This window comes from Phalaenopsis equestris, unplaced genomic scaffold (genome assembly GCF_001263595.1).
Source record: "Phalaenopsis equestris unplaced genomic scaffold, ASM126359v1 Scaffold200907, whole genome shotgun sequence".
Classification (NCBI taxonomy): domain Eukaryota; kingdom Viridiplantae; phylum Streptophyta; class Magnoliopsida; order Asparagales; family Orchidaceae; genus Phalaenopsis; species Phalaenopsis equestris.
Window position 1 is genome coordinate 34056 of NW_018220703.1, and position 14669 is coordinate 48724.

A 14669-nucleotide genomic window follows, 5' to 3' on the forward strand; every position below is an offset into this window, starting at 1 on the left:
GGGAGACCCGCTTCGCCTCGTCTCGAAGCGCTTCGGCCTTGGCATCTCCACTTGCCACAAACTTGTCCTGGAGGTCTGCTCCGCCATTCGCTCCGTTCTTATGCCTCGCTACCTCCGATGGCCGGATCCGGCCTCAGCCGCCTCCATCAAAAGCCGATTCGAGTCTATGTCAGGTATCCCCAACGTTCTCGGATCGATGTACACCACCCACATCCCTATTATTGCTCCAAAAATTAGGGTCGCCGCATATTACAACCGCCGCCACACGGAGCGCAACCAGAAAACCTCCTACTCCATCACCGTTCAGGGCGTTGTCGATCCTGACGGCGTATTCACGGACGTCTGCATCGGCTGGCCTGGTTCGATGCCCGACGACCAGGTGCTCGAGAAGTCGGCACTCTATCACCGCGCTCAGGAGAAAGGGATGCTCAGGAACTCGTGGATCGTGGGAAACTCCGGCCATCCATTGCTCGATTGGGTTCTCGTCCCATATACACAGCAGAACCTCACGTGGACCAAGCACGCCTTCAATGAGAAGATTGGGGAAGTGCAGCGGATCGCCCGCGAGGCTTTTGCTAGACTTAAGGGGCGGTGGAGCTGTTTGCAGAAGCGGACCGAAGTTAAGCTTCAAGACCTTCCGGTGGTTCTCGGTGCCTGCTGCGTACTTCATAATATTTGTGAGATAAATAAGGAGGAGATGTACAACGAGTTCCATTACGAGCTGGTGGATGATGAGATGGTACCAGATAACAGTATCCGCTCTGAGGGCTCGATGCAAGCCCGAGACAATATCGCCCACAATTTGCTTCACCAAGGGCTCGGCGGCACAACGTTCTTCTAGGTCAGCAAACTGGAATTGCAGTCCTATAATTTTTTTAATGTCATGTTTCTGTGTCGACCATGAAGTAGCAACCTAGTTGTTCCTGATGTTGCGAATGATAGTTTCTGAAAAGATTGTATAGAAGTAATCTAAGATTGATTCGAGAAATGTAAGTATGTCGTGATTGCTTAGGCTGTTGTCTATTCAGATTCATCGCGTATTATAAGTTTTGAATACTGTCGTCGTTGAATAATACGGGGTTCTTTGGCTCACTTGTTGACTATTTTCAATTTGTCTTTGTTCAAATTATATCTTTTCTATTTGCTTTTGAAATTTAATCAGTTTTTAAAAGTTGGTTTTTGTGGATATCTCTATAGCATGGATAGCAGTTGGTGATTTTGTTACTATTTTTTAGCATTGCAATCTCTATTTCTTTCTGTTCTTCCCTATTACATGACGTTGAAAAATCTAAAAATTTAGTTTTGTAGGTTGATTTACTGGAAACTGCAGATTTCTATCTTCATTAGATTTTGTAATTTGAAGTACTGTCTTTTTACTAGTCTTAACTAGTGTCGGATTCCTCAAAACATTTAGCATCTCTTTCTTTAATTGCTGAGATTGACAAAGCAATCCATGATTGCTTATTTGCTTCTGACATTTTTCTTGGTGTGTAACGAGGAGTAAACATATTTCTTAACTCGATTAACTGGAGAATGCAAATTACTATATTTTTCTACAAAATTTAGATTAAAAAAATACTTTCATGTCGCAGCTCATGAAATATTAAGAAAATAGAAGCTTGGACATGCACCCAATTTGTTTTTTCTAGGATTGGCGAGAACCTTCCACTGTTTCATCTTCATGACTGTGATAATGTTCCTATTTGAGCAGTCCATTGATGTATAATTTCTCTTCTTTCCTCTAATTACAGTGGATGAATTTTTCAAAACATTATTATGCCTTCAGATGCTTTTAGCCATTTTTGGAGAAATGCTTAACAATTTTATAAATATGTTCCCTCTTGCCAAAAGTTGGAAAAGATTTGCGTGCATAGAAGTTACAGGTTGTCTTGTTTTCCTAGTAGATATTAAACATTGCATTAGATTTATATTGGTTTTTCATCCTAATTGCTACATATAATATATGTGGTGCATTAAATCAGATTCATTTGGGCAGTGTTGATGATGTTCTGATTTTTGGCATATGAATGATGGAAGCAGAGTTTTATGCTAAGCTGGCAAAAAACCTTGCATTAAAGTGATCTTGTTTCATTAAAGTGCGTACATAATCGTGCTAAATTTGCACTATTGTTGATTGCATTCTTATGAGTGGCGAGTTAATTATTCAACTTTCTTTCAATTTTGGTTTTTTTTTTATTGTTTGAGCATGCTTTTCAGAGGATTCTGAACATTCCACTTCAAAAATTTTCTTGCATATGTATCCACTATATTTTTTGTTGCTCTAAAGTTTGTGGAATTCCCCTTTGTACAATCTCTGTTGCGGCTAAACAACACAGAAATGTTGCATCATTTTGAAAAGTTTTTTGACCGAGGCAATGACACAATCCATGTCATTCCACCCGTCCTCGCATTGAAGATATTCAGCGGCCCTAAGATCGTAAAGTGACTGATATAATACACCACTGAGGGAATCGGGCTCGATTCCCTATCCAACGCCGACCTTGATGTGCACAACAACCACCGCCTGACCATGAGATCTCTAGAATGACTCTATTGAGGGTCTCAATGGCCAAGATAGTATAAACCCTCTAGAATAAAGATTATTTCAATAAGGTGCTCCTGATGAAAGTCGAAGTCTGTGATACACCATAACCACTACAATAACACACAGGTGGTTCATGCAAGTGCACGTGACTTGTAAGTATTACCGATCTTACTGTCCTAAATATCACTCTCACAGAGAACGAAATGAATACTAATACGAAAAGTTCTAAGTTACAAATTCTAGTTCTAACCTGAAATTTTGATATTGTTTCTCCTACAAAAGCAGTCTTAACTTATCACAATTAAATTGAAAGGTGTCAAATATTTGATAGTTCTTTTAAATGAGTTTGGTAGACTTCTTGCAATTATGAATTGCAAGTACAAAAATTGGGTTACAAATAGGAACCACACTCTTTTTTGCCCCCCCCCCCGGATGCATCAAGAAATTTATTTAGAAATGACTTTATTTCCATAAATCCTTTAACTAACCCATCATTGAATATTTCTCTAACATTTGCATCTTCTTACATGAAATATCCTTATACCTATATGTTAATGTGATTAGCATAGTGATTTCACTATAATCTTTCTCAATACTTATAATTCTCAACAGATTTTAATATATCACTTGACAAGAATGAAATGTAAATGAAGCGTTGAAAGTTAATCATTAACATACACATCAATTAAATTAAATAGCAATCTCAATTCATTTCATCTAACTCAATCATCTTAAGGAAGAATAGGAAATCTACTCATACACATCAATTAAATTAAATAACAATCTCAATTCATTTCATCTAACTCAATCATCTCAAGGAGGAATAGGAAATCTACTTACTAAGCCTACTTAAACATCAATACAATTCAATGATTCAAAGAGAATTCCACTATAACAGTTTTACGACTAAAATATTATAGAAATCATAACACAATACTTTGCTTTCTCTTCTTCATAATGACCAACAAATGTAGTAAAAGAAAACTCATTGACTTCCTATGCTCTGCTACTGTAGCACTACTCCTCTTCTCTGTCTAGAAAGAAGATCTGGACTTCAGCTAGGAGAAGAACCAATCAAGTATCAACCTAGCATCAATCTCCCTTAGCGTTGCAATTCCTTTCTTTTTATAGTCATCTTCTCTAGCTTCCATGATTTCTATAGTCTTCCGCACTATCTCCCGTGATTCAGAGTCCCGAACGACTGCAAGTGCAAGTTAAAGTTGTTGGTGCCTAGGGGCTGGCACCTAGGCACCAGGCTCTCTATTTGTGTACTAGGTAATGGATGCCTAAGTGCCCAAGTAGTCGGTGCCCAGATGCCATTGTTGCGGCACCTAAGCGCTAAGCTCTCTGGTTTGGTTGTAGGATCTGACGCCTACGCGCCATTGTCTGGGTGCCTAGGCGCCAATTAGCCAAAATCCATAGCTTAGCTCCACCTCCTTTCTTGCTTTCAACACTTCAAATCCCTGCTATTACCCACAAAATAAAAACAAAATACCTTCTTCAGTAGTGCAATTTTATTAATATAACGTATAAGGACAATCCAACTTGCTAGACAGATTATCCACACATCAAAATCACCCAATTTTAAAGGTTACTGTCATCAAGTAACATAAAAACTTAAATATTGGTTAATTTAACTAAATAAGAATGGGTTTCATAAAGAACTACATGCAATCATTGTTCAAAAGATTCATGGTTAAGAAACTACAATTTCTCTATTGAATAAGTTTTTACTCTTATGCTATATGAAACTTTGAATTCATCATATAAAATATGATTTCATAATCATTTTAAAAAGGAATTACTAAATACTAAACTAATGTAATTTTGATGTTAAATATCAAGAATTAAGCTCTCCGTCAAGTAAACTACTAGTAATTCATAAACATAATTAAATTTAGGATTGTTGTGGAGTTTTCAATTTAGAAAGGATTGTTATATAACCAAAGACTTTTTTTCAAGCTTCTCCTTCATTTATAATCTTTCTTCTTGCTTTAGGATGACTATTTCAATCCTAAGCATAATTTCTTGAGAATTACCATATCTAGATAAGCCGTGTAATGATTTTAAATTCTATTACCATTTTTCTAAATTAAAACACTCTACATTCCTTTCCTACTCAATGCCATAAAAGTTTAAGAATTATTAGAATGAAAAAAACAATTATATGAAGGCTATATTCTTAATAAATACACATCTAAATGCTCATAATTGAATAAACAACTAATTCTTCTTAAAAGTAAATATGTTAATCACTTTTTCATTTGTTGCATTTCAACATTTACTTAGAACTAATCTAACTTAATTCACAAAGAGTTTAAATTAGTTTTAACTATGTTTCTTCTTCTTCAAGTTGATTGTAGTTCCGTATTTATTCCCCACTTTTGTAATGTTAACTAGCAACAACTATTTAATACTAAGGATAAATAATCTTGAGCACAACATAATTTTCCCCCAAACTTAATTACAAACAATTACAATAAATTAAACTTGATTCACAACATAAGTATACTAATACTATATACCTCATGCTCAAACCAACAATTAATCAACTTGCATGTAAAATAGATTACTATTTAACTGAATAAAAAACAACACGATATATAAAATCCACATGAAAATTCAAATATTGACAACAAGGAATTCAAAGAGTACCATAAGCAAAATAAATTCTTCAGCATCCAAATAAAAATATCATCCTCATCATCTCCCTCATATTCTTCATCATCATCTTCTTCTTCCTCATCTTTGTCTTTTTCTTCAGGATCTACCTCCATAGGCTGGCAAATACTCTCGTAGGTCTGGTATGGAGAGTATACGGGAAACTCACTCGAATGCTTTCCTCCAATCCACTGGTTTCTCCGGTGTATCTTGATCCCCAGATACTCAATGCTTATGCACAGTATAACAATAGTTCTCATGGTATTTTTCATTTATATTTTCTTATTTTGCAACAAAACCAAAAATTTGATCCTGAAGAAAAATAAGAATTTAACTTTTTAATTTCTATATATTTATATTGAGATATTACACAAGTATACATATTGTTATCAAGTAATATAGGACTTTTTAATTAAGACCTGAATAGGGAACCAACAAGGAAGATTATGCAATATGCACTTTTTAGATAGTTTTTCTATTTTTAAAAAGATAATTACTTAAACTAAAAACGATTTTTGTAGGAATTAAAAATTTAAATATTTTTGTATTTTTGATATTTTAACGAAACAGTAACAACTAAAAAGATAACTAAAGTTTTTATAGAAGAAAAATACTTAGTATGAAAATATCTTTCTTATTATCATGAATCAGTAATAAGTATAGGAATTCTGTTGTGTAAGTATGCAAATTGCGTTGTGTCAAATAGGAGCAATAATATTCTTTACCCTTACTAGAGATGCTATAAAGAACATTGGCTAGTTTAATGTTTGAATAGTTCTGATGACCGGCTAGGCAAGGAAGATACTAGCTCTCACTCTAGAGTTCCCTCGATTCCCTCCACTTGGGGGCTAACATTCTCGTATCAGAACCTAAAATAATAAACCAAGTTGGGGGCTTTAACCGGTCACTTTAAAGTCCTCTAATTCTACACCCATCAATGAATATTTTCCTATTTATTTGCACTCAATCATATGAACTCCATTCTCATTCATACAACCTCATGTAATTTTTTCCAATTGTTGATTGAGACAATAACAGCCCGGTTCTTACATATTCTCACAAAAAAAATTAACATCTGGATTGGCCAAATCAAGAAGTAAATGAAGTGCATGAATTTAAATCATCACAACTTCTTCCAACATTAAAGATCAATACTCTCCACAACTTTCATCCAAATCTTAATTACTTATCATTTTAGGAAGAAAGATAAGGAAAACTATTCAGAATCCATGGAGAAAATAAAATCACACTTTAGTTTGAAAGAAGAAATCATTGTCAAACCAACAACAAGTCTCGATTAAAACCAAAAGTAGTCCAAAACAAAAAGATAAAAACTTATCTCAAGTCCTCCACCAAACTTTTAAAGTTCCTTTGAATCTCTTCTCTTTTACAATCACTCAAAACATAATAACAAAAAGGATAAAGTAAATAAAAAGTGATTTCTGAAAATCTCTCCGAACTAACTCCCTAGAGAAAAACTTTCAAAACTTGTCAATATTTTCAGCACTCTTTTCTAAGTCCTTTCTTCTTTCTTTTATAGTTTTCTAAGAGGTGACTTGGGATCTCTTCAAAATGTGTCTGGATCTCTTCAAAATGTCTTCAAAATGTGTCTTGATTTGATGTATTTGCCCATGAGATGCATCTGTTCATGATAATTTTCTTCAATGGTGGTTACAACCACCAATTAAGTCAATGGGTGCCTCAAAAACCAATTCAAAATTTGCAAAAACTGAATTTACTCATCGAATAACTGACATTGGCGCTTAAGCGCGGTGCCTCTAGTGCTTAGGCCCGGCCTTCTCTATTTAACCGGTGCGTAAGTGCCGAACCTGGTGCTTAGGAGCCAAAACTCTTTTGTACATTTTTCACCTTTTTGCTCTAAATTTGATCCTTTTTCACTCCTTTAAGAATTTTTGTCTATTTTTTCTTTTATCTGCAAGAAAAATACAAAAATACCTTCCATTAAAGCGCAATATCTCAAACTTAAATATAAAAATGGGCCAAAAATACAAATATAAAAATGTGTCTAAAAATACTATATATTTTAGGTATTTAAAATCCCTCAAACTTAAAATGTTATCCCCCAAACTTAAAATGTTATTTGTCTTCAGGTGACACTTCAAGCTTTAAAAACCAAATATGTATCAAATGTATATGAGTTTCTTTATGAGTTACTAAAATTTAGATTTAGAAATATAGTAGTCCAATTTAGAAAAAAATAATTAGTAATGGAGACCAACTTAAAATTTGAAAATTTTTAATGTTAAAAACTATGAAAATATAAGTTCCTATAAAATTCAGAAATATTGTAAGTTATGTAAATTTAGATTTTAGTTCTTTTATTTTCTCTACTTAAAAACTTTTATCAAAAATAAATTTTCTTACTATATTATATTTATAAGCTTAAGATTTTATCAAGTCTTATACTTTAAAAAGATCAAATGTGGAACCAACTTTTGATTAGACATTTTGATTAGCTTTTGATTAGACACTAATCCTCAAGCTTCTCATCCCTAACTTTTTCTCTTTTTCTTTTTTCTTTTTCTTTTTTCTTTTCTTCTCTTTTTTTTTCTTTTTTTTTCTTTTCTTTTCAGGCAAGGATTACTATATCTGGATAGGCCTTTAATAATTTTGAATTCCACTTCTCCTTTCCTAAAGCAAAGTCTTGATATAAGTCGTTTACTTATAAATAAAAGAAATTTAAGTATTAAAAATAAAAGTCTAAATTATCTAAATTTTTTTAAAAATACAATTTTTCTTACTAAAGATAGTCGCTTATATTAATCATTTTCTATACTAAAAATTTTTAACTTAAAGTTTTTCTTCATTACTTAAAATTTTAACTAAATTTTCTTACTCATTTCTGAAATCAAATTTTACTTCCCTAATATAATTTCATATACAAAATCAATTTTTCTCTTAAAATCAAATTCACTTGTAGTACATTTGAGAACAAATAAAATTCTAGTTTTGAAAATATTTTTCATTCCCCCAAACTTAATTTTTTAACAGATTAAATAGTTTAGCAGCAGATATTTATATAGGAAGAAATAAAAATTAAAATAACACGCTAATAGGAATTTTTACATCCTAATTATATAAGTATAAAACTAAAGACAGGAGTAAAATTAATTTTGATCCAATTTTCTAACATTTTATTTTAGTTTAACATGTAGACATTTAATAGATTTCTAAACAGTGGATATAAAAGCAAACAACATACTAACATGATAAAAGAAAAATACAGGGCAGCAGTTTCTGAATTTCGGGCAGCAGTGAATTTCAAGTTTAAGATCTAAGCTAGCAAGATTTTCTACTTTATAACAGATATGGAATTAAGTTCAGTTCTAAACTAACTAAATCACAGTACTAAACACAAAACAATAGCCACTACCCTAAAATTTAAAAATAAAATATTAACTACCACAAACGTCTTAATAATAAAACATAAAAGTCTAAAACACAATATAGTCCAAAACAACACCCAGATGCAAATGTAGCAAGCTCAGAAAACATAGTTCACGTCAAATTACAATCATAAAATGAATGTCTCAGCTCTACTCTTCATCCTCAGAATCACTGTTGTATCTTTTTTTTGTAGGCTCATAATCAGGATATTGGCGATGTGGAGGAAATTGCACTACTGGTTCACATCTAATCAGACTTTCCAAAGATGAGTAGAATTTCTCTTCATCATCACTCTTCCTTCTATTATAACTATTAGTATGATCTGCAAAATGCTCTAAATTTTATACCTTATCAGCGGTAAAATTGATATTGTCCATCATCTTCTGCAATAACTCATCCTGAGTGTTGGTATCACCTCTAGATGTAGAAGCACAAGAAGTAGATGGTTGTGATGAAGATGCAACAGGGGTGGATGCAGCAGACGTCTCTAATCGAATGCTCAGAATAATTCTTCACATTCACCTTCCTCATGAGCTTTAGATGTAATAAAACTTCCTCCCAACTATCACACTTTACTCCAGCCTGCTCGCATAAAAAAAAATATCAAGGAAGCAAATCCCATAGTTGCAGTAGTAGCAGTTGTAGTAGAACTGATGATAGTGTGATAGATCAAAGCCCCTATGTTTATGGGCTTTCCCTCCTGAAGACAATAATTTAACGTTGCTCTCTTTCTGGTCACTTCACTGAGATGTTTGGTTGGAAGCAGACGAGTAGAAATGAAATAATGTCAGGCCTTTGAAGGGTCACATAACTTTGAAGTTGGGAAATTTACTCTCCTCTCATTGGTAATCTTCCAAAGTCCTCTCCCAATCGTCAAATATGAAATAATATCGTCTAACTCCTCTTCAGTAGGACTATAAATCACATAAAAATATAAAGTCTCTGGTGGTAAATGGTAAAACAAGTTGATTACTCTGGAGTAAAAGGTACCAACTTCCCTCGAACCATAACTCAATCGTCCTCAGCCTCCGGGAGATTTGCCTAAGACTCCCTCACAACAGAAATCACAGCGACAACAGAGAAACAACAGAACTGTTCCCACTGTCGGCGGACTATCAGGTCTTCCACTTCTCCACCTGGACTCTTAAAACATCTCTCCTGAATTAATTTTCGTAACTGTAGAGTGTCACTATATCGATCCCGAGCTTTTGAACTGACAAATTTGCTCGAATCAAATGGGCTCTTTCCTCTACTCCTTTTCATTCTTCGTGTCATTCTACAAATTTGATAAATTCCAAAAATAACTTTAAAAATCAAGTTTAAATCACTAAACTAAACTTCCAAAAGCACTAACTAAACTTACCAACCAATTTCCATAGATTTTTCTTCACTTTTCACCATGAATAGTAAATTTTTGAAATTTTCCAAATGTGCTTAAAATATATGGTGAAAATTCAAAATTTTTGGCATAGAAGTAAAGCTCTTACCTTAAGGAACTTGGATCTAGCAAATCTCACTTGATTCCACCAAGCAATCTCCAAATTTCACTTGCCCTAGCCCTCAAAATCACGAACTTGAATTGGGGAAGATGATATGAGGTGTTAAAAATGCTATTTTGGGACTTAAAAGTCACTTTTAATTGTTTGCGAACCGATTTTTGTGAACTGGTGCTTAAGCGCAAGTAAGTGACGCTTAGGCACCTTCCTCTCGGATTGGCTCGCGCTTAAGTGCGAGAAGTGGCGCTTAGGCGCCAGTGCACGATTTTCAAAATTTTTAATTTTAAGAAAAATGCACTATTAGCCTAAGTAAACCACTCCTAAATGGTCTCATAGCACTTAAATGACTATTTTTACTTCCTATAACTCCCTTCTCTCTCAAAATTCTCCATAATAATTAATTTAATTTGAGGCTAAAAATAACACAAATTTTCATAAAAATAAACTTATATTAATTCACAAAAAAGTATAAACACATTTAACACTTAGTTCTCTCTCGAGATAGTCTTGGATGAAAAAATTTTTCTAAGTACAAAACACTTAACACACATTTTACAATTACACACATAAGTGACATAAACACCAAACACAAGACGTAAACACTAACACACTTAAAAACATGACTCCAAACACACAATTCCTAACACAACTTAATGCCACTCTTCGTTAAAAGCAATGAATTCTTGTCTATTAATTGTCTCTCCAGGAATATAGAGTTGATAAAATCGATGGTGGCGACGAGCTCTAATACTATCATCTTCGATCCATTTTTTGCTTAAGGAACATCACCTTATCCGCTATATAACTGGTATGGCTAATTGCATCTTAAGTTGCCACCCAATATGTTCTAGATGAACATGCAATTTAAGCACCTTAGTCTCTAATACAGATATAATATTCTCCATCTATATTCTCTTCTCCGATATCCCTTCAATACTAACGGCTAAGAAACCATTATACATCTCCTGTGCACTTTGACTACTGTGCACTTTTTGACTAATGAACTTCTTCTTCATGGCTTCTTCCTTCTTCTTCAAATCCATCTCCCATGAAGACATTTTCTCTAGATCTCTATCTTTCTTAGACTTTTAGGGTTACAAATAATTTGGGGTGAAATTCCTTCACAAACCCCATCCATTTATAGGCCTACTTCCCCCACATAACTTCCAGGCATGATTAGAAACTATGAAAACACGTTTATTGCAACTAAATTGCAGTTACACCTTCTAGAAATTGAAATTTTCACATGTGATTAAGCTGCCGCGCTTAAGCGCCAGATCTGGCGCTTAAGCGCGGCAGCTTAATCACATGTGAAAATTTCAATTTCTAGAAGGTGTAACTGCAATTTAGTTGCAATAAACGTGTTTTCATAGATAAAAATCATTACCAACACATAATAAACTCAAAAATATTATCCCAAAATTTTTAATCAGACTCAAAACAACAATTAAAGCAAAAACACACTGATAACTATGGGTTGTCTCCCACAAAGCGCTTGGTTTTACGTCGTCAGCCTGACGTAACAAGTGATCATTCTGGTTGACCTAACATCATTCCATCATTATATTTATGTTGATCCCCTATATAATAAGGTTTCAGTCTATTTCCATCCACTTTAAAAATTTTCTCAAAATTAGGATCTTTAATATCCACAACTCCATAAGGATAAACTTTTATCACAACAAATGGGCCCATCCAGCTGGACTTAAGTTTGGCTGGAAATAATCTTAGCCTTGCATTATATAGCAAAAATTGTTGCCCTGACAGAATTTTTTTAGTAAGAATCTTTCGATCATGCCACATTTTCATCTTTTCTTTATAAATCTTAGCACTCTCATAAGATTCATTCCTTATCTCTTCAAGCTCATTTAATTGTAACAATCTTTTCTCACCAACATCTTTTAAATTATAATTGAACTCTTTAATAGAGCAATATGCTTTATGCTCAAGTTCAACTGGTTAGTGACAAGCTTTCCCAAATATTAGCCTATATGGGGACATTCCCATAGAACTTTTATATGCTGTCCTATAAGCCCACAAAGCATAGTCAAGTTTGACTGACTAATCTATTTTTGTTGGATTCACTGATTTTTTTGTAATTCTCTTAATTTTTTGATTGGATAATTCAGCCAAACCACTTGTCTGAGGATGATAAGTAGTAGCAATCCTATTATTTATATGATATTTCTTTAATAACTTCTCCATAATGACATTTCTGAAATGACTTCCCTCATCAGTAATGATAACTCTTGACATCCCAAATCTATAAAATATGTTCGTTTTCAATAAATTTTCAACACTTTGAGCATCACATTGAGGTAAAGCTACAACTTCTATCCATTTGGATACATAGTCCACTGCGAACAGTATATATAAATTTTTCAAAGATGGTATAAATGGTACCATGAAATCTAATCTCCAAACATCAAATATTTCAACTTCTAGTATATAATTGAGGGGCATCTCATTTCTTCTAGAAATATTGTCTACTAATTCTAATCTTTGACATATATCGCAAGTTTTGATATAAGCATTAACTTCTCTAAAAATTGTAGGCCAATAAAATTTAGATTATAGAATTTAGTATGTTGTTTTATCAACACCAAAATGTCCCCTAAAATTATAATTATGACATTTTTGAATAATTTCATATGTTTCTTCTAATGGTACACAACTTCGAATGATTAGATCCTTTCCTTATTTATATAAATACGGGTCATCCCAAAAATAAGTCTTAGCTTCAGATATAAATTTCCTCATTTGTTGGTATGTCATTCCATAAGGTTTAAGATCAAGAACAATATAGTTCACAATGTCGGCATACCGCGGAACACGTCACTCATTTATAGTGAACAATTTTTTATCTGGAAAATGTTCATTAATTTTTTTTTCAAAATAGAGTGGTTTTCTAATTCTAGCCTGGACAAATGATCAACAATTTGATTTTAAGTTCCCTTCTAATCGACTATTTCAAAATCAAATTCTTGTAAAAGAAGAATCCATCTTATAAGTTTTGGTTTAGTATCCTTCTTTTTCATTCAGTACTTAATAGCAGAACGATCTGTATGCACTATAAAATAAGTTCCAATCAAATATGATCTAAATTTATCAAAGGCATATACTATTGCTAATAACTCTTTTTCAATTTTTGTATAATTAATTTGAATTTAATTCAGAGTTTTACTAGCATATTAAATAACTTTGAAATTTTTATCATATATTTTTCCTAAAATAGCTCCAATAGCATAATCACTTGCTTGACACATAAGTTCAAAAGATTTTTCCCAATTTGGTCAAACTATAATTGGTGCAGTGATTAAATTTTTTTTTAATAATTTAAAAGCTTTTAGGCATTCCTCATTAAAATTGAAAATTATATCTTTCTCCAATAAATGGCATAAAGGCTTAGCAATCTTTGAAAAGTCCTTAATATATCGCCTGTAGAATCTAACATGTCCTAGAATACTCCTAATTTCCCTTACATTTGTTGGATAAGGTAAATTATTGTTCACTTAAATTTTAGCAGGATCTACTTCCATACTATTTTCTAGTATTTATTGACCTAATACAATTCATCCTACTACCATAAATTGACATTTTTCCGAGTTAAGGAAAAAATTTGTTTCTTCACAGTGCTTAAGAACTTTAGATAAATGTTATAAGAGTCAAATGAAGTTCCAAACATTGAAAAGTCATCCAGAAAGACTTCAATCCCTTTTTCAATTAAATCACAAAAAATTATCACCATACATCTTTGAAATGTAGCAGGGGCTTTACGTAAACCAAAGGGCACTCTTCTAAAAGCAAAAGTACCATAAGGACTGTTAAATGTTGTTTTCTCTTGATCCTCAGGAGATATTTGAATTTGGTGGTAACTGGTATATCCATCCAGAAAGCAAAGGTATTTCTGCCCAACTAGTCTATCCAACATATGATCTAGAAAGGGGTAGTGAAAAATGATCTTTCCTAGTGGCAAGATTTAATTTTCTATAATCAATACATATTCACCACCCTGTAACTTGTTTAGTAGTAACTTTTACTTGGTTGTTCCCCCATTGCTGATTATTTCCACCCGAAATGTTTTTCCAGTTAAAGTTGGGATGGTTTCTCCAACCTGGGTTATAATAATCATGCACTATCTGAAATAGCTTGTTATTTATAGTATTCAAAGTTTCTACTGATGCTTGAGACACAATGAATTGGCTTAATGAATTCTCTTCAATCATAAAAATTGGTTGAGAAAAATTCATTCTAAATTGGTCTAACTTCCTTGAAATTACAAAAACTTCATTTGCTAACATACTAAATGCATTTGTTTCATGTATATTGGCTACTTTCTTTGGATTCACCCTCTCAGAATGCCATTGAAAATTATTGGTAGCCATCTCTTCAATTAAAGAATAAGCGTCATGAAATGGTTTTGACATCAATGAACCACCAGCAGCGACATCGATAATAGATCTAAGAGAACCAATTAATCCATTATAAAAGGTTTGAATTATTAACCAATCTGGTATAACATGGTGTGGACACTTTCTTAAGAGTTCTTTAAATCATTC

General features: G+C 33.0%; 1 protein-coding gene across 1 annotated transcript in view; it reads left to right on the forward strand.

Annotated features, from left to right (window-relative positions):
* The window catches only part of LOC110035946 (protein ALP1-like), a 2038-nt gene extending 946 nt beyond the window's left edge, over positions 1-1092 (forward strand). Inside the window, exon 1 of the mRNA XM_020740285.1 lies at positions 1-1092. This exon is cut by the window's left edge and continues 946 nt beyond it. Within this exon, the coding sequence (XP_020595944.1) occupies positions 1-841 (841 nt within the window). The 3' untranslated portion in view covers positions 842-1092.
* The last annotated feature ends 13577 nt before the right edge of the window (positions 1093-14669 follow it).